The 13529-nt window shown below is 40.3% G+C and overlaps 1 protein-coding gene across 1 annotated transcript in view; it reads left to right on the top strand.

Moving 5' to 3' along the window:
* tacr3a (tachykinin receptor 3a) overlaps nucleotides 1-12866 on the top strand; it is a 58175-nt gene extending 45309 nt beyond the window's left edge. The window contains exons 4-5 of the mRNA XM_015943658.3: nucleotides 7380-7576; nucleotides 11046-12866. Coding sequence (XP_015799144.1) covers nucleotides 7380-7576; nucleotides 11046-11370 — 522 coding nt within the window. The 3' untranslated portion in view covers nucleotides 11371-12866. The remainder of the gene's footprint in view (nucleotides 1-7379; nucleotides 7577-11045) is intronic.
* The last annotated feature ends 663 nt before the right edge of the window (nucleotides 12867-13529 follow it).

The raw sequence follows: 13529 nt of genomic DNA, 5'->3' as shown, positions 1-13529 counted from the left end.
TCCAAAATAATTTATGACTGACTTTGTGAAGACTTCAGATAAGCACACAAGTTGTGAATGCAACATAAGCTATAAAGGCTACAAACATAGTAATTGAAAAATAAAATCATGTTTTACAGGTGCCTGTATGCTCTGTCATTATATCCTGCATGTAGCCTCTGACTGAAGACACTCTTGTTGAGCAGTCGAGTGTCTCTGGTTTTTCTCTAGCTGCCTCTTTACCGACTGCTAGAAAAAAACAGGCAAGAGGGGGAGGTGAGGGGAGCACCAGCATCTCCTGAAGGGATTTACAGAACAAAGGCGAATGTTCACAAGTGATTGAGAATGCTAGGTGAAAAGGTTTCCGGTTCCAGCGGAAGCGTCTCAGAGATTCCCAAAAGGAGGGGTGAGTGTTCCATGGCCGTGTTGCGTGCAAAAACCTAGCCCGTTAGCAGATTTGTTATAACGGCTTTAACGCTCTCATTTTTTATCTGAGTTTTGAAACTTTGGCATGAAAGGAAGCAGGTCCACTTAATTCCATGCACTGGTAAAATAATATCTCGTGATGGTGAGCATGTTTCGATTCTGTCATGTTTAGGAGGGATGGTAGAACCCAAATTGCAGAACCCAGGATGACACGAGGCAGGAGTTGATATAAAGTAAAAGAAAATCCTTTTATTATAGGATGAACAAAAATAAATCCAAAGGCATGGAGCCCAAAATCCAGAAATCCAAAAGCAGGAGAACAAAGCTCAATTAGAGCACAAACTGGGGACTAGACAGGAAGCTCACACAGAGCACCAAAGACAACGCTGACTGACAACAATGGACCGACAAAAACAATGAGACAAGGAGGGCTTATATAGACAGGGAGGAGCAATTAGGGAAACAGGAAGCAGGTGTGTGGAGTGAGGCTGGAGGGAAGGCAGGTGACAACAATTATCTGGATAGGGAAGAGAACCAGTGGAGGGCAGATAAACCTGACACTATGTAAAACACAAAACTAAACCTAAAGACTGAGGGAAGGACTCACACAAACACATACACATACTGACACACACAAACTCATACATACATACAATGAACTGGGGAACAAGAGGCTGGAGCTACAACCTAAGACACACAACAGAGATGCAGACAAAGGACACATGAGGGTGCTAAGAGAACACAAAAGGAGAACCTGGAGTGGGAACTGAAGGAGCTGGGGAACAAAGGGACACAGAACATGACAGATGTGGGATGAGTTAAAAAGTTTAATTCTTCTAAAATATGGTGAAACTGATTTGCTCTTTGTGGCTGTTGGTTTTCTAATTGTTTAGTCAGTTATGTTTATGTTTGTGTATTTAGCAGATGCTTTTGTCCAAAGCTCTAAGTCACTTTGGACAAAAGCATCTGCTAAATACATAAACATAAACATAAAGCAACTTACAAGTGATAATCGGCATGTTGCCCTTGAGGCTAACAACAATAACAACAACAATAACAACAACAGTAACAACAACAACTACAACCAATTTCCAGTCAGTCGTAGGTGGCAGTGAGGCAGCATGATGAATCATGGAGAGGAGGGAACAAGGAGTGGACAGTACAGAGGGGGACGGGTGCAGGGAGGGTGCTAGTTTAGGAGATGCTCTCTGAAGAGCAGGGTCTTCAGGAGTTTCTTCAAAGTTGAAAAGGAAGCCGCTGTTCTGGTAGTGCTTGGTAGAAATGTGGAATGGCCTTTACTGGGGTTAGAATAGATTGAGTGAGTTTGAATTCCATTTGTTTATTTTTTCCACCTTAATTTCAGTTGCAATGCTTCAATTTGAAGGAATGCTGGAGGAGTTTTGTTTTTGTTTCTACTTTCCCCTTTGTTTAGTACTCGTGTCGCTTACTGTTTACATGCTTTTGCCGTCCAGCATGGTGGACCCACGTGATTAGGTGGCTTTGGTGCAAAGGGTCAATAAACACAAATACAAAAATCTCCAAATCCACACTGCACAGGGAATGAAACAAGCTAAGACGAGGAATCTTGGTTATTTAGTCCTTTTTTTCTGTTATACCAGAACCTCACAAGGGCACAAAGAAAACAGTTGGCAATATGTATCCCAGATGACAAACCCAGACAAGGCATGAAAGATTCTTTAGGAGCTTTGGAAATTAGCTTTAATCTCTACAAACAGGGTGACGTACATATATTATAGTTAGATGTAGTTTGTGCCTGCACCCTCTGTTTCTTTGATGAAGGTCTTTTCAAAGAGAATCATTAGTTTAGCTAAATTCAGTCATCATACTAAGTGGTTTTGGTGCAAAGTTTTTCATAAAATTGCACTAATTAGAGAATTTTCCCTCTTCCTCTCTCCTCCGGTTAGAATTGCTGTTCAAACACAAACTGTCAGCTGCAAAAGTTTGAACACTTTTAGTTAAAAATGGCACAATCAGCATTGAACTGAGAAAGTTTATGAGGTAATATGCAAACTCCATAAACATCAGATGAATAATGGAAATTCCTCCTCATAAATACATACTCAATTGGCCCAGGCGACCATTCCTGTTGCAACATTTATTTTACTCTGCCGTTTTTACCTCCCTGCACACGACTATGCACATGAATAATATGAAAACCTCACATTTATCATAATGTGTCAGCTAGAAAGGGACTGCAATTGTATTTCTAAACTAAACTCTGGAATTTTCGCCACGAACCTCAGGTTTGTAAATTCAAGGAAGTTTTGTATTTATTAGTGTCAAACTGTCTGAATAAGCTTTCTGAGTAAATGCAGGTTGAAACAAATTCAGTTAAAAACTATGAAACGTTATACAAAATTATCTCCATGCAAAGATGATGCATGTAGGATTTTAAATAAATGCTAAAGAAACTGATCTCTGCTTTGCAAAATGTCATTTTATTTCCTTCACTCTTTTATCACCAGCTGTCTTAACAGTGTAATGTTTACTACAACAACAGCTTTTGCATTTAAACATGGTTTCCGTCAGAAACAGTTGATTTTACCTGACTGTAAGGTGGTCGATAGCTTAATGTTTGGCTGATTGTCATCATTTTTTTGTGAGAAAGGCTTCTGTAATTCACTTTAATGTCTGTTATTAAACTAACAAAATGGGACATTTACGCAGTTAACTAAAGTCAATTTGAATGAATCAAGCTAATCCAAACAAATTAACCTTCAATATGTATTGTTTGAAACAATACATATTGAAGGTTACGTGACGTTCTTTTATTGGGGTCAGTATTGTGGTACATTTTGTCATGGAAAGAGGATTATTCCAACAGGACAGCATTTTTTCAGTTTTGTAGCTGACACTTGATATTTTGAAAAGGCCAACAGCAAATGACCGGGCAGGCAAGGGAAACCATGAGAAACACAGCATGAGGTAGAATATTCAGGAAGCTGAGATCGAGCTGTGGGATTCAGATTTAACAGGAACATAGAGCTGTTGGTGTATTCTCCTTATGGGAACACATTATTCTAGTGAATCAAATCAGTTACTTTGCAGAGCAACTATATTTAGAACAAACATGAGAATCTGGTGAATTTATCCTTACCAAGCTGCAAAGAGGTATTTTTATTTATTTATTTATTTTTTTAACTTTTTTACTATTTTTGTCCAATACTAACCTAGAAATCTAGTCCAACTGTAATAGTAGTAAAATATTTTGTGGTAAGACTTTACAATAAGGGTCCCTTTATTAGTGTTACTGAGTGCATTGTGAAGCATTAATAAGCAAATAAATAAATAATTAGCTGCATAATCATATTATGTTATAAAGCACCAAATTACAACAAGATTCGTCTCAAGGCACTTCAAACAGTAAACATTCCAATACAGGTTAGTTCATTAAGCCAATCAGTGAAAAGTTTCCTCCTCATACTAAGCAAGCATGCAGCGACAGTGGAGAGGAAAACTCTCTTTTAACAGGAAGAAACCTCCAGAGGATCCTGGCTTAGTATAAGCAGCCTTCCGCCATGACTTGAGAAGACAGAGCAGACACACGCAGCACATTCTCACACCCGAAGCGGCTAAAATTGACGATGGGTGACCAAGCGTTTGTTTCTGACCTGTTGGGACCTGTTTTAAAACTATTCTCCAGATATAAAACTGCCAGCTATTTCATATTTGTAATGATAAACCTCTCCTATAGTTGTGTTGCATGAACTCTGTCCACAAAGATTTGTTTGAAGCTAAATGAGTGTTTAGAGTTCTTCAAGTCTGCAGAATTTACCAACCACAGAGCGCTTACAGCGACTGATTAGTAGGACAAGGTTTCCGTTTGGATCCTTTTGTACTCAGCTATTGGATGAACTCTGACCTTTTGCGTGCCTTTGCACTGACTGATCCAGTGCATGCACTTTAAAATAAACAGTTTCTTCTTCAGATCTATAATTTAATAGCTATGTAAGGATTCTTGAACCACAGCGTGCTTTTAACAGTTCTACCCAAACATTTAGGTTTTATTGCTGCCATCACCTTGGATTAAGAGAGCACGGGGACTGTTTTTAATGTTCACTATGTTATTAAATAAAACTACCTCTACCACTGTTTGGCAGCCACATAGCTGAGTTTGCATCATGATTTGTGATGAGCTGTAAACCTTTCTGAAACCTTCACTCAAAACAAAGTGTGCCACGACTGTTGTTTGGATTTCAGGAGGGGCTCGCTGATGTCTGTTTTGTCTCTGGTTTGTCTGTTTTTGTGCCTCTTAGGGCTGTTACTGAACATGTTGGATGCCACAAACAGCATTTCTGTAGCTGCAAAGGACAGAAATATAAAGACTCTTATTTCTTCATGCATTTAGTTCTTCTCAAAGACAGTGCTTCGGCTCAGATAACATCTATATTGGATTGTTGCATGCGTTCAAGGATTAGTAAGAGTCATTGATTTGGTTTTAACAGTGGCGGCTGGTGAAAAATATTTTTGGTGGGGCTGTGCTATTTTTTTTTAAACAAACTTGAGCTTTCTGAGCTTTGTGCACAACTTCACTATTTCCTGAATTAAGCACAGCTCTTTTATTTCCTGTCTTACATCATTGGACAAACTGATTAATCCAGGTGTGTCTGACTATTGGCAAACTGCCTTGCAGACCAAGGTTGAAAAATACTGCATTACTGTAAATTGCACATAAAATAACATGACCATAAATGGTAAATAGGCAATGCAAGAGGCAAGTAACAAAAACATTTTGTTTAATTTCAACATTTGAGTGAACACGAAAAATTATGAGCAGGTCACTGTTACAGTAATGGTAGTAAACACTACTTAGACAAAATGCCAGAAATTTACACTGTTAGGACTTATGGAAAGTGGAAACACTTTCATAGGAAATAATGTCATCAGTATCCTCTTACAAATGTCATATTTCCCACTTTTTGGGACAATAAAACATTTCTGGTTCTCAATGAGATGTTTTTACTTCAAATGTAAAAACATCTCATTGAGGAAGTAAAAACATCTCATTGAGAACCAGAAATGTTTTATTGTCCCAAAAGCTGGAAAATTTGTTTGCTGCAGCAGAAGTGTAACAAGTAAAATGGAATCAGATTGATGTATGTACAAATTTACTTGAAATACACATTTACATGATTAAATATGTATAATAGGTATCTGTGTTGAAATTAGTTTTTACAGTTATTGCACATTAAACAATGTACATGTTATTAAACAAATGTCCCGGTTTGTGGGACAACCAAGGATTTCTGATTCTGATTGTCTTGTTCACAGAAATGTAATGTACAGCTTACCTCTGCACCCAGCTGTTGTTCTCCCTGTCCAAACGTCCTCCGTTTCTTTGTTGGCTGCTGCACTGATGCGCTGCATTCCTCAGTCAGAGAATGAATGGAGTCCCTAATGAGACACAAGTTCCACATCCACATTACTGTGGATCCCAGCCGTTTTGAATAACAAACACAGAAAGCAAAATAACGCATTAGTGTGATTGCATCCAGCTAGCCACTGCTTCCTGGTGTACCAATTTTGGGAGAAGCGTCGTGTGTACAGTTTACCCTTCTCCTTGTCCTGCTGGCTTATCTTTACGTCGGGCTGATCTGGTCCAAGCTCTTTGACATTAAGTTTTTCCACCATAGTTCTCCTCTCAAACGGATACTGGAGAAGAGACCGAACTGAATTCAGTGGCTGCTGAGATCAGGTATCCTGATTGTAGGCTCTGCGTCACGACCAAAAACGTGCTGGAGTAGTCGAGACTTCCGAGTTCTACCGAACACCAACGAAAGCCTTTGGCGGTAGCTCTATCGCCCATCATGCTTCTGAAACAACGTCGACGCTGATTGGATACATTCCCATTCCTACCGTTTGATTTTCTTGTCAGCAATTGGTCGGCTGGTGCCGTCCTGTTTGGGCGATTGAAACACAGCCCACAGCCTTTCTGTCGCCTCCACAGCTCGGCAGAGACCAATATATATATATATATACATGTATATATATATATATATATATATATATATATATATATATATGTATGTATATGTATATATATATATATATATATGATTTGTTTTTGTTACAAAACACACAATTAACTTAGAATATGTGATTATTGTTAATTTTATTTATTTATTTTTTAAAATAAAAATTAAAAACGCTGGGGAAAACTGGGAGGGTGGCGCCCTATCGCCCTCTACTGGCCAGCCGCCACTGGGTTTTAACAAGTTTTCCGTATGGTTATTGATTTGGGATTGGACAATCTGTGATTTGAGCAGTTGATCTGGTTTGTGTCTGGAGCAAAATGCTAAGTGAGCTCCATAAATGAAACGAGCAGCCAGAGGAGCTGCTGTTTGGCGCATCAGTTGAAATCTGCACCTTTTCTCTGAGACTCTTGTTAAAAACAGCTTTGCTCCAAACTTATGGCATTTTTTGCATTAAAAGAAAAACCTTGTATGAGATCATGTTGATTATGTGCAAGTAAACAGTTTTGCAAAGAACAAATTAACCAATGACATCAGCCAAACAAATGGGTGTGGTAAAAGAAACAAAAGGCTAAATTATGATGTGTGCAGCAGAAGGAAGCAGGGTTTGCTTTGGCAAGAGCATCAGCAAATAAATGTATGATGGGGCTCTGTTCTGAATACATATAAACACCCAGTCACCTGCTGAGTAAATTAAAAAGGCAAAAGAGGCACATGTTTAAGCTTTTATTCCTCAGAGACATTTTCTCCTTTTGATTTTACATCAGAATTTCTCCTATCCATGGTTCTTGTGTTTGACATTGCAGTTTGATTTCTAGATTTACAAATTCCTTAGTGAGAAAACTGACATCAGTCATTAAAAAAGCAAACAGATGCTGCTTTTAGCCTGCACTGGCTTAACTAACACAGATTCAGATATTTTAAACAAAATAAAATCAACCAGAATGTTTAATACTCTCTGACTCGCTTTCTGTGTTGCAGGTGGTAAAGATGATGATCATCGTGGTGGTGACCTTTGCCCTCTGCTGGCTGCCGTACCACGTCTACTTCATTGCGACGGGGCTCAACAAGCGTCTGGTCAAGTGGAAGTACATCCAGCAGGTGTACCTGTCGGTGCTGTGGCTGTCGATGAGCTCCACCATGTACAACCCCATCATCTACTGCTGCCTCAACAGCCGGTGGGTTCAAACATCAAGCTTTCCAACCAGCGGGGGGAGTTTTGAGAAGTATGCCACCAGGGTTTTTGTTATGTGTGCTTTGGATTGTGAGTTGGAATCTTGCTTCCCACAGATGTCATTGGATCCAGTCAGACTGGTGTGTGGAGTGGGTAATAAGCCAAGACTCTTTCTGAGTAGATTGGGTTGCCAGCTGCTGTCTGGAAGTCTGTTTTCTGGGAGGGTGGCAGCTTAGCATAAACATAGCATTTTATCCAGTTGAGAGCTTTTAGTCACTCATGATTCTCATGATGCTAACGGTTGTATCTCAACAATTCTCATGAATTAGATAGCATTTTAAAAAAGAGGAAATGCTAACACAATGCATTAGTTATGTGTTACTTGGATAAGTTTTAATTTTAGTGAATTATTCTGTACATGCTGTACTCATTCTTCCCTGCAAAGAAGAAAAAGAAGAAGAAAAGATCATTTCTATAGCGCCTCTCAAGGTAAAAACCACGAGGCGCTTCACAAAAACAAAAAAATGTAAAAATATAAAAAATAATTTAGAAAATGATTAAAAATATGTTTAAAATGAACAAAAAATAGACAATTGTGATTAAAAATGTAAAGAAAGAGAGAGAGTGAACAGGAAAGAGGGAAATCAGTAGATCCTGAGGAAGGTGGAATAGGTGGGGAGAGCAGAATAAAGAGAGAGAGGTGAAGAAGGTCATACAAAAGCCAGCTTGAACAAGTGAGTCTTCTGCTGCTTTTTAAAGGAGACCACTGAGTCCACTGATCTCAGGCTCAGGGGGAGAGAGGTCCAGAGTCTGGGGGCCACAGCAGCAAATGATCTGTCACCTTTGACCTTTAGCCTGGTGCTCTCAGGGCCGGATTATCATTGCAGGGGCCCCTGGGCGCAATGTGCCTAGTGCCCCCCCCCCACCCCCACCCCCCACCCCCCGGGTGTTGCGGCCGGCACGCAGCGAGCACTCCGCTGTTTTTGCGGTCGGTGTCTTTTAGAACTGCAGTTCAAAGGTAACTCATGAGGTATATGAAGCCAGAGAGCAGTTTTTTTTTAGGATTGAGAGGAGATGCAGGAAGATAATGAACAGAGACAGGACAGAAAAATAGTCAAATAAAAACAAGTTAGTTTTTGTACCTGATGGTTGCAACAATCAGACACCATTGCAGGTAATTAGAAGTGAGAAACATCAGTGAGTTTGCGGCCACTGCGCCGGGGGGGGGGGGGGGGGGGGGGGTGCTGAAGCAGCTGGGGAACAGTAAAGATGCAGAAACTACCATTGTTAAAAGAAATGTGTGTTAACTTAGAAAATGTGAGCGCATTTTTAATTACTTGTCAACTTGTTTCTCCAACGTTAAGACAGCTGCACACACACACAAAAAAAAGACTGCTGCTCGCGTGGGCCCCCGGGCCTGTGCCCAGTTTGCCCATATTATAATCCAGCCTTGGGTGTGCTGCACAACCAGTAGGCTTTGGTCACTGGACCTGAGGGACCTGCTGGGGGTGTAGGGACTAAGAAGATCACCAATGTAAGATGGTGCTTGTCCATGTAAGGCCCTATAGACCAGAACCAGGATCTTGAAATGAACCCTGAAGTTGACTGGCAGCCAATGAAGCTGGAGGAGAAGCGGGTGATGTGGGTGTGTTTGGAGGACTTGGTCAGAAGCCGAGCACAGGCGTTCTGAGCCACCGAAAGGTCGACCTAAGTGCTGATGTGATTTTGACACAGCTGAACTCCACCTGACATTTAGGTGTGTCACTAAATGTGCACGTTTCTGCAACATCTGGACGTCATCTCCTGCCAGTTTGAAGTGATGGTTCAAAAGCGGGTTTCTGTGGAAAGGTTCTAAGAGGTTCTGAACATGTTACCTAAATACCAGACAGCTCTTTAAAAGACCTCAGTGTAAAGAAGTTGATGAGTCAATGGCTGATCTGATGTCTTGAACCAACTTCAGTCTATTTTACTGTAATTCTTCTGGACATTAATTTGTAAACCTTAACAGTGAAATGAACTTTTCATTACACTTCTGCTGCAGCCTGGGTGAAATCTAGCAGGAATATTTTAAAGACTCTGCCAGAATACGTTTGCTTTGAGAAACTGACAGCTGCAGCTTAGAAAATCGAAATTTGATTTAACTGCTGTTATTGTTGATTTTTGTTAGATGGTTGTTTTAAAATTTGTATTGGACCCACTAAGACTAGCTTGTTTGTCCATCTGGTCAGAATTAATTTTCTTTTTTCTAAACTGAGCTCATTCAGGAGCTATCTACAACTGGTCAAAATGATGATTGTGTCAGGTTCAGGGTACCTGGACCCAAATATTCATCCAACACAGAGAATGGAGCCAATAATACAAGCTTGTTTAATGCAGGAAAAATAGAATACTTGGCTTCACAGCATTGGAATGACCTGATTACACAAACTTGACTCACTTTAGTTTAGTTAATTAAAGGAGCCATACACTCGTTAGTTCAGCTGTGGTCTTTAGTTGGAATGAACGCCTTATGAGTTGTTTTCTGTGGGATAAAAATCTCTGGCGCTCCTGTTTCAGGAAGTAGATTTTAGTCAGAGGAGTTGGGGGTGGAAAACGTGAGGAGCTGAGATGAAAAATGAAAGTAAACACAGGCAGTAAGTTTTGCTTTTGTTAACAGAACCAGCTGAGATGATAAACTGGAGTGATGAAGAGATCCAGGAGATTCTCTCCGTTAGAGCTGGAGACCGTTCACAGGGACAGTAGAGGACAGACACCTCTAGGAGCGGCTTGTCCAAAAAACTTAATGAGCGCAGCTTCAATTGCAATAAAAACCAAGTTAAGTCTAAGATAATTGGAAGCAATGCAGAGACCGCACCCGTAACCCCTTTATACCAGCATTGCGTAATCCTTGATAAGAAAGAACACGACTGCGCCCCATTAGCACCACATTAGCATCACCACGTATACTTGTCTGACCACTTATAAACGACCGGAAGCTCCCTGATGACTCCTCAGCATTGCAGCAAATTGGTGTCATTGTTTACTAAAATAGGCTTCAGATCTGTGTAGCTTTTTCTGGCCTAGCGTTCCCCCCAATTTACTTTTGGCGGCTAATGCAGGAAATATGGGTAGAAGACCATTTTCACTTTAAGCATGCATATGAAATTTAACATGACCGAATGTATTTCAAAAAGAACAAATGTCCACGTTTCAGTGAACCTCATCTTGCTACAGCGAAAGCAATTGCTATTCTTTCTGGGGTCTAAGAAATTTTCAGTTATTTTTTCCACACAGGACAACAATTGAAAACAAACAGCTCTACAGTAAACTTGTGATTTGACCGTAATGAACATTATAAGGTTCACAATCGATCATCATTGCATATTTAAATGACCAGTTCCACCACTAGGGGTTAATAATGACAACTTGACTTTGTACATGTGTCTTTTTCCACGACTGTTAACTCTTCCTCCTCTCACCTGCTGTGGCTCCAGGTTTCGGGCTGGTTTCAAAAGGGCTTTTCGCTGGTGCCCATTCATCAAGGTGTCCACCTATGATGAGCTGGAGTTACGGTCTACACGGCTGCACCCAACACGTCAGAGCAGCATGTATACGCTGACACGAATGGATACCACAATGGTTGTGGTGCACGACCCCGTGGAGGGGAACGGCGGTGCTGGAGCAAGGAAGCACTCTCTGCCTACGAGGAAGAGGAGTTACATCTCCTCTTGCCACACAGAAATCACTGGCTCCAATGACAACGGAGCAAAGGTGCAAAACGGAGTTGCACCAAAAGCTGAACTTGAGGAATTCTCTTGAAGATTAAATTTCCCCTAAATGTTTTACTGTAAATGATTCTTAAGACATGCATCATACTTTCTAAATACTAGCCATAGTCATGGTGACTGTAGATATACAATGAATTTCTTGTGCATGATGTACAAACCAAAAATCTGGCCACAAAGTTGATCTAAAAGGACCTAGTTCGGATTATTCCGGTATGACAGAGTTTACAACTGTGGAAACTGTGAGCTGACTGTGATCCAGAGAATGGGGTGTGCATTTGTCTGCCCTGTGGCCATGAATCGGAGTCTTCAATGGAATCGCTGCTGATTGAACTCTGTCTGGCCTCATGTGTGGACTGGACTTTGACTTTCAGTTATGTAACTATTGTACAAAATATGTCCCGCTGGCTGGAAAAAAACCAGAGGAGATGTCCAGTGTTCATTTACAGCTCATCCAAGGCTGAAGCATATTCTCACTCAACACCAACTAACCAGTTTTACTTTTTCAAAAACAAAATGCTTCTTTAGTATATATACTTTTATTGGGTTAACTGTCCAGAAGTATGACAGCATTGGGTTACCGTTGCTGTTTTTAGGCCAGTTTTTCTGTCGTAATTTAGTTTGATTCACTTCATTTGTGCAAATTTCATACTGGTTTGGTCAATAACTTTTTTCACGTGAGCAAACACACATGCACATTTTTGTTCATAGGAAAGCATTTCTATCTATACAAATAATGTATAAAGTTAAGGGTTTCTATAAACGCATCTTATTGAGAGATTAGATGTTTTTTTTATTTTATCAGTCTCATTAAGAAAACAAAAATGGCAAGTCATCCCATCTCATGTCTTATGGTTCCTTAAATAGATGTAAATTAACCCTTTACAATGTAAATATTATTGTTTGGCCACGACCGATAGACAGAGCTCAGTTAATGGGCCAAACGTATGGTTTCTTTTTAAACGGTCCTCACATGCAATTGGACAACGTTAGGACCTATCAGAGCAACGAATAACGTAACATATTTATCGCCACAGTAATCAGTCCGCCATACACTGTCGAAGAAGAAGCTAATGCAATATTTTTCTAAATAAATGACTTAAGTACCTCTATCTGCTCATGTCTCAAAGAAAAGCCCAAATCTGAACTGTTCAAAGTTGATGCCAAAGCCGTTTCAAAGAGCGCAGCTTCTGAACCGGCACCATCTTTGAAGTTTTTCCCTGATCTGGTGTTAAGCCTGTCTAACAAATGTAGAGCGCTACGATCATCGACATAAATATACGATTAGCAAGACACAAAGCTGCCCGGGGCAACTGACCTGCAGAGCAAAATCTTTTGCTGCTTCTACGGCAGGTCTAGCGCTCTTGGCTAACAATATCAACAAAGATGTCCAAGTGAGGTCATGCTGAATTCATTAAAGTAGAGATCACTGCATAAACACAGTCTACCAGATAGGGTTGGGGTTCATACCCAAACTAATGAGTTGTTCTTGCCGACCAAGAATCTTTAAATCTGGGAACACGTGACTTCCCCCCCCCCCCCCCCCCCCCCCCCACCAACTCTAACAACAAAACTTGTTTAAAAAGCTGTAAAAAGAACAAAAGAAAAACATGAAACAAATGATGAATTGTGCCTAAATTATAAACGTTGTAACTGTTGGTTAATTTCTGTAAGTGATAAAATTCCAGTACAACTTTGCTTTAACTGTTATCTAAAACAAAAACAGTACATAGCTATTTTATAAACTAACAAAAATAGCAATTAAGAGAAAAAAAAGTATTTTAGTTTTATAACGCTTTTGAATAACAGATCTTCTTGCTAAAATTTGTATTTGTCCCCAGTCACTCATCTAATGAACAATTAACCCTCCCACTGTCCTAATGGGTGTGACCCCGTGAGGAAAGTTGACCATTGAGCAGGGTTGATGGTTTATCCCTTGGGTCCACGTGGCAGGGGTGAGGAGTGAGCACCACCTCACCCCTGCCACGTGGACCTCAAGGGATAAACCATCAATCCTGCTCAGTGGTCAACTTTCCTCACGGGGTCACACCCATAAAGACAGCGGGAGGGTTAAAGAGCTGACTACAGAATAGGTGTGAATGCTCGGAGACTTAATGAAAGTATAAACACAAGAATGTGAAGAAAAACCTGCATTTACGTTTATCCATCTCTAAGTTGTTATCTAACTGTGAT

This window comes from Nothobranchius furzeri, chromosome 6 (assembly GCF_043380555.1).
Source record: "Nothobranchius furzeri strain GRZ-AD chromosome 6, NfurGRZ-RIMD1, whole genome shotgun sequence".
In the NCBI taxonomy this organism is placed as follows: Eukaryota; Metazoa; Chordata; class Actinopteri; order Cyprinodontiformes; family Nothobranchiidae; genus Nothobranchius; species Nothobranchius furzeri.
Note: the sequence above shows the minus strand (reverse complement) of the source record. Positions and strands in the feature narration are given on the sequence as shown.